The sequence below is a fragment of the Trachurus japonicus genome, chromosome 4 (genome assembly GCF_045865225.1).
Source record: "Trachurus japonicus isolate A0001 chromosome 4, Traja_1.0".
NCBI classification, from domain to species: domain Eukaryota; kingdom Metazoa; phylum Chordata; class Actinopteri; order Carangiformes; family Carangidae; genus Trachurus; species Trachurus japonicus.
In genome coordinates this window covers 21841336-21848550 of record NC_140910.1, presented here as the reverse complement: position 1 = coordinate 21848550, position 7215 = coordinate 21841336, and the positions used below count along the sequence as shown (strand labels likewise).

The 7215-nt window shown below is 38.8% G+C and overlaps 1 protein-coding gene across 1 annotated transcript; it reads left to right on the top strand.

Annotated features, from left to right (window-relative positions):
* Positions 1-291: 291 nt before the first annotated feature.
* Positions 292-4429, top strand: gamt (guanidinoacetate N-methyltransferase). The gene is made up of 6 exons (XM_085774698.1): positions 292-650; positions 2131-2276; positions 2390-2453; positions 2783-2850; positions 3208-3318; positions 4284-4429. Exons 1-6 carry the CDS (start codon positions 473-475, stop codon positions 4422-4424), a joined length of 708 nt encoding a protein of 235 aa, XP_085630824.1. The 5' UTR covers positions 292-472; the 3' UTR covers positions 4425-4429.
* The last annotated feature ends 2786 nt before the right edge of the window (positions 4430-7215 follow it).

The following is a 7215-nucleotide window of genomic DNA, read 5'->3' as shown; positions in this document are numbered from 1 at the left end:
TTAAATTAAAAAAGACTACCATAATTGCATTTAATCATGTTTTGTAAACTACTTTTTTTTTTTTTCAACAGAAAAACAAGGACTAGTTTAGCATATCTGTTCCACAGTTTAATTGAAGCATCACAGAGGAACAACAACAAAAACGCTGTAGGCTAAATCAGTGCAAATCATTTTAACTTTCTAATGCTTAGCCACTTATTCACCACTGAGTGAGTCCTCCTGTCTACAGAGGATCTCGGCCGCCGTAGCCACTTGTCAGTTCGTGCTCCCTCGCCTCGGTATGTGTGTGTATGTGTGTGTGCTTTTGACCCGTAGTGAAACTCCAGCAGTGTCAGCACTTCTGAACCCGATATAAACCGCCTCCTGCCTGCCATTCATCCTCTTCTGTCCGCCAAACAGTTTTGCCAGAACCAAACAACCACCACCGCCACCACCGCTGCCTCTTCCTCTTCCACAACAACAACAACACAAAATGACCACCGCTCCACAGCCCATTTTCTCCAAGGGAGAGGACTGCAAGGCCTCCTGGCACGACGCGAGCGCCGGATACAATGAGACCGACACTCACCTGGAGATCATGGGCAAGCCCGTGATGGAGCGCTGGGAGACCCCGTACATGCACTCCCTGTCCACCGTTGCAGCCTCAAAAGGTAAAATAAAGCTGCAGTTTCAGAAAGTGGAGGGGCTTGATCCATTATCGGACAGCGTATTCTTGAATGAGGCGCTGTCCGATAATAAAAACAAGCTATTGGCATTCATTGTTATGCATTATAATAATTTTGAGAGCAACTTTAAGTTACTGTAGTCATATAGCCTACCACTACATTTTTCAGACAGGTGAAATTATTTTTAATGTACTTGTTTTCTACATTTTACTACAGAATATACAGTGAAAATCTGATTTTATTTATTTATTTTAAGAGGCATGGGTATAAAACTACAATTTTGATTTACAGATGTTGACTACTCTCTTCCACTGGCCTAAGTTATAAGTTTGAAAAAAAAAAATCAACAAGGTTTGATAGAAAATGAAGAAACACAATCAGTCTTTTATGTGCATGGGTCAAAATATGAATTTGAGTGTCAGTTTTTGAAGTTTTTGCATGTGTGTACATTTTTTTTAATAGCTGATTTGGACAACACGTGTGAATATGAGTGTGAGTGTGAGCGGCGTGGTGCTCGGTGCTCAGTGAGTAGTAGAGCAGCTGTTACACTACTCATGAGGACTGGGCAAGAAGTCTGCAGGGGGGGAAACAGCTCATCTGCTCATAGCTTCATGTGAAAATAGACTGATCCACACACACCCTCAGAGACATGTGGGAAGACAGCGAGCATGTGCACTAGGAACTGTCTACACAACATCGCAAGAATGCAGTTAATGTTTTAAATCACATGTTGTTATTTCAGAGTCTGAAAAAGCATTTTATTTCAATTACATTCAATGTTTTTCGCGAAGCCACAGAATGCAAGTATATCCAAGATCCATTTAACTGCTCACAAAGGCGTATTTAGATTCATCATTTCAGTTCAGATATCCATCAGTTTTTTAAGAGTTACTTTGCACAATTAGTTCATTTGACATTAAATCCTTTATCTAACAAATTCATTGATTCATTGTATTTTCTTTCTCATAATGTGAAAAGTTAATTTGCACAGAGGATGTAAACATAATTTGCACATGTGGAATTTTCCACAATTTCTTTAACAGTCTATACAAAAATGAAAAAAATGTTGGACACTTGGTTTTAGGCCCAGTAAATCATTTTGAAAGGGACAGCAACAACAAATAGCCTTTACTCCTCTTCTATTTATATGCCTCTCTGAAATGAAACCCTTTGGCCTGTCTGTTCAACCACATGTTGCAACCAGCTGGTCGTCCCTCCACACCCAGCAGAGGCACAAAACTTAAACCAAACAGTAAAACTCATGGCAACATTAACAGAGACTAAAAAAAACAACACCGCCACTCAGTAATGGCTCAAACATAAAGCTATGACAGTGTTAATAAGCTCAAAACACCTGTTTCAGATGAGGTTGGATTGGAGCAACTCAATTTGTGTTGTCTTTGAAGTAACGCTGAAATAAATGTATTTAATTTTTGGTTTGGTTTGTTTTTGTCTTGATCTCTAGGCGGTCGGGTTCTGGAAATTGGTTTCGGCATGGCCATCGCCGCCACTAAGATCGAGTCTTTCCCCATCGAGGAGCACTGGATCATCGAGTGCAACGACGGCGTCTTCGCCAGACTGGAGAACTGGGCCAAGGCTCAGCCCCATAAGGTCAGCAGACTGTGACTGGTACACATCATCACACATGTTGAATGGACTCTGATGCAACTGCTCACGGCTCCAGTGTGTTTACTGAACTGGTGTTTGTTTTTCTGCTGCTGCAGGTGGTCCCTCTGAAGGGTCTGTGGGAAGAGGTTGTTCCCACTCTGCCAGACAACCACTTTGATGGTAAGAAACCACACGTAGGCGAACATGTGTGGAGGTATTCTGCCTTTTAATGAATCCAAAGCAGCAGGTCCAAATCACCAGAAATCCATCTACATAGTCTTTTTTAAAATCTTAATCTTAATCTTAATCTTACACCCTAACTTGGTTAATAAATCCACATTATGTATGTGAAAATGCATCATCCATATTCTCAAATCAGAGTGACAGATGAATGAAGCCTGTGGTACCTTCACATTTCTGTCACTGAAAAAAAAGAGACATTAAAAAATGTGGAAAAGCTCATTGACTATGTTGTAAATGCTCTGCTAACACTGTCCCTCCTCTCTCAGGTATCCTGTATGACACATACCCTCTGTCTGAGGACACATGGCACACTCACCAGTTTGACTTCATCAAGGTAGGTTGTTAAAATGCACAGAGACTTACACACAGGACGTGGTATGAAAAGATTAAAATTATGGATGAGGATAATCACCAAATACTTGGAATTGTTTGCATGACTAGTGGATTAAACGTTGTGTCTAATAGTGAAAAACAGGCATCAGTATTATGCAAAACATGAATTAATAGTCCAAACGCAGAGTTTTACAGTGTAAAGATATCAAAAGCTATAACAGTGTATCTGAGCGGACAGATGCTGGACAATACCAGACCTGTTTGTCTGCTTTAGGTCAGATCCCAATGGAGCTGAAAGACTGATTGTTTTGTGTGTGTGTGTGTGTGTGTGTGTGTGTGTGTGTGTGTGTGTGTGCAGGGTCACGCCCACAGGATGCTGAAATCCGGCGGCGTCCTCACCTACTGCAACCTGACCTCCTGGGGCGAGCTGCTCAAGACCAAATACGACAACATCGAGAAGATGTTTGAGGTCGGTCACCTTCATCATCTATTTTCTAAACCCATGAAGTGAACAGCGTCTGCTACACACTGATCGTTACATTCCTGTTGACCGAGCTGTTTCATTTCTCTTGTCCACAAAAAAAGCAAGTAATTTCATCACAATCCTGGAAATACTTTCATATCTGCCTTAAAATTCATCAGCTATCTTTATTAAAGTTTTTTTTATTTATTTATTTGGTTCATTTCGGGCATGTCAATTAGTCATCATCATCACACATCATCTCAATCCAATTAATACAATACACATGACCGAAAGGGAAAGCGGGAGAAGCAAAAGCTTATCTAGTCCCGCCCCCAATACTCACATATTCATTTTTTCTGCATGTTACATTTTTGACATAACATTCTTCCAGTATTTTCAAAATTTAACAATTTAACAATTTGACATGACATTTTTTTTTTTTAACATGACATTTCTAAATTTTTTTTATTTTTTTTTATTTTTTTGTTGTTTTTTTTATTTTTTTATTTTTTTTAGTTATTGCAACCATTGGTTTTCAAAGAAATTTGATGACAATATTTTATCCAGGATGTTTATTTTTAATCTTTTAATTATCTTTTCTGAGGTGAAAAAGAGTTTATGTAGTGTGATCTCGTTCAAGAAGGAATATTATTTGATTTCAGTGGAGTACGAGCTGGTAGTCCGACACTTAGTAGCCTACTGAATTATCATAAACACCGGTATAATCATTCAGTCAGGCAGTGGTTGAAGTGTACTTGTGTGTGAATCAACAACATGTGAATATGGAGTTAAAAAGATTTTCCTCCCTGTCCTGCCGCACGTATTTCAACATTTCAACACTGTTTAGACTGGTATTATGTGCTGTGATAATTTCAAGGTAAATGATAAACACGATCGGGGGGTCAGAGAGGCCGATAAAGCTGTGAGACGCCTCACAACTGACCAAACTCGTGTCTGTTAATGATTTTCAGGAGACCCAGGTGCCTCATCTGCTCCAAGCCGGCTTCAAGAAGGAGAAGATTAGCACCACCACCATGGACATTGCACCACCCAGTGACTGCAAATATTATTCCTTCAAAAAGATGATCACTCCCACCATCGTCAAAGAGTAAAAGTCCATCGAAACTGCTGTAATGGTTTTCTTTTTTATTATTAAATCCAATGTGCCTTCACACCTGACCTCACTGACCTCACTGTTTATTTCACTATCAGCCATCTCTCAATAAACCCGCCCATCCAAACTCAGTCCACATGTGTTTGTATCTTTTATTATACATTTATTTTTACACACTCATCTGTTCCTTTTAGTTTCAGACTGTAATTAAGTTGATCAGGGGTGAGGTTTTAGTGTTCAGCGTGGTGCGGTCATGCAGATGCTCGGTACCGGCGGCTACACTGTGCTACATCTCTCCACGGCTGTATTTTATTATTCACAGAAACTGATAGGTGAGATAACAGCAAACTGAAACCACCAGAAATGCATTTACGCCCCACTGACTGACTCTCATCTGTTGTAGCTCTTATGTCACCCAGCGTCTTGTTTTTTCATGCCCAGCCCAGTTTCAGATCAACAGTAGATGTATCACTACATGTATCACTGCGTGCTTTGCGATGAACTTCATAAAGTTTATAATGAACACGGTTCAACTCTGCAGACTCAGGTTATTCCAGTTGAAATTTGACCACAAAATGGGAAAAAAGTTAAATATTGCTCACTGATATAATAATAATAATAATACATTTTATTTGTATGCACTTTATATTTACCAAAAAATCTCTAAAAGTGCTACAACAGCAACCAAAAAAGAAAAATAGGTTAAAAACAAGAGTTAAAAACAGTTATCTTGAGCGAGCAATCACAGATTAAAAGATTTTGTACATAAATGTCAAATTTCTAAACTTAAAATACAGATTTTGCAATTAATACTATGCATAAACTTTTAAGAGACAACACATTTAGAAGCTCCTCCTAAAACTGTAGAAAATCCAATAGAGCTAAACAGGTTCTTGGGCAAAAAATATTTAATTGTACTTTATTAATGATATGTATATAACATTTCGCAGAATGCACTGATCTCTTAAATCTTCGATGAGAGTTCAACGATAATCTTTCTGCATAATGAAAAGCCACTATTTAATTGTGTGGCCACTAGTCCAGTCCAGTGAGACGGACACGGAGTACAATATATACTACAGTATGTTTTAATTTATGGCTGTTGATAAGAGAGTCAGTGTGTTATCTGAACACGTGGGAATAAGTTACCACCTGGCGAGGACACATTAATCATTAGATGGATGGATGATGCAACACTCGGCTGCAGTCAGGTGGGAAACGGCAGCAGCTGGCAGCAGCTGGCAGCGCTCAGATGTGAATTGGGAGCACGACTCTTATATTTTAGTTTAGCTAGTCTTTTATACATGAAGAGGCAAAAACCGAACAAGTAGGAAGTTAGCACTTGGACTGCAACAATTAGTGTGGTAAGTGTGATTTCTCAAGCAAAAAAAAAAGCATAAATGAATGAATAAACCAAACAAAAAAATAAATACATTTATGGTTTCAGCCTCTCCAACATGATTTTGCTGTTTTTCCTTCAGTCATATGTTTGAAAAGTGAATATATTGAGAAAGTTTGACTCAGATAAAATGAGAAATGTTAAGATGCATTGAGATGTACAATTTGTATTATTTTTTAAAAACTGAGTAATTAATCAATAAATCAAATAATAATTATGAGATGTGTAAATGATGATGGACAAAGATGCAGGCCGAGATTCCACCAACATTTATAACGTTTTTCTATTGTAGCCCTGTAAAGTTCAACGGCGAGGCAAATTATAGAAGTTAAAATTAAATGTTTGTGGTAAATGTATTTGAACTGCTGAGACTGGCATCAGTAGTGTGACGAATTCTGCAGCATCTAGTTTTTGGCTGCTTGATACGTAAACGCTGACGTGTATTCATGTTATATTTAAATTCCAACCAGTGTGCACTGCAGCTCGTCACTGATGAAACTGTTACTGCCTCTTTACTGTGTGACAGAATCACAGTAAGTGTGTATACAGTAATAAGACTAAAGGGTAACGCATAAATCAACCTTTAACTTGAAAACAGCAGCTGTCAAGTGGATATTGTTTTACTTTAATCTTTTTGAACCTGCACAACCTTCACAGCTCAGAAGCACAAAGTTACCCCGAGCGACTTAAAGCAGGAGGGTAGGAATGAAGCGTCTCACACAAGAACACGTCAGTGCTGCGGAGTGTGAACCCTGTGATTCTGCTGCTTCGCACTGAAGCTGCACAGAAGCAACTCTGTGTATAAGATTTTAAAAGCTGCTTTATACATATACACCAAATACTGCAGTCAATATAACTACAGTTCCCACACAGCTCTGTTCACCTCTAGGCAAATGTAGCATTACATTTGTTTACCCAGCGCTCCAATATAATGACCTCAATTAAAATGCATTAGACTTTGAACCACTGCTGTGGACACGGGGCAGTGAGGGTCAGAGCTGTGACCACAGGAGCCATCTAGTGGCTCAAACGCCAGATGAGAACAGATGTTACACCAATGCATATTCATGTGAGCACAGTTTATTGAAAGTAAAACTTCATATATTGTAGGTTGTCATTCACATCTTATGTTTATGACTGATTGAGTGTTGACATTTAAAATGAGAAAAAATAATGCAAACGACTACTTGAATTCAACTTTAATTATAGTTTAAGCTCTGACACAAGCACAAACCTTGTGGGTAACAAGCTTACATGTTTTCCTTTTACAGAAACAGTCTCCAGAAATGAATACTGGTCTAGACAAGTAGAGACAGTGCACTGAGTGACAGCTGTTGTGCTGGACTGAAAATAGATGCAATTGAACTAAATTACGGCGATGATTTTATTG

Bases quoted from the DNA above. Each gene is read 5' to 3' on its own strand.
- gamt (XM_085774698.1), top strand. From the start codon at position 473: ATGACCACCGCTCCACAGCCCATTTTCTCCAAGGGAGAGGACTGCAAG. The intron at 2,277-2,389 runs GTCAGCAGACTG...CTGCTGCTGCAG, and splicing joins CCAAGGCTCAGCCCCATAAG to GTGGTCCCTCTGAAGGGTCT. The intron at 2,851-3,207 runs GTAGGTTGTTAA...GTGTGTGTGCAG, and splicing joins ACCAGTTTGACTTCATCAAG to GGTCACGCCCACAGGATGCT.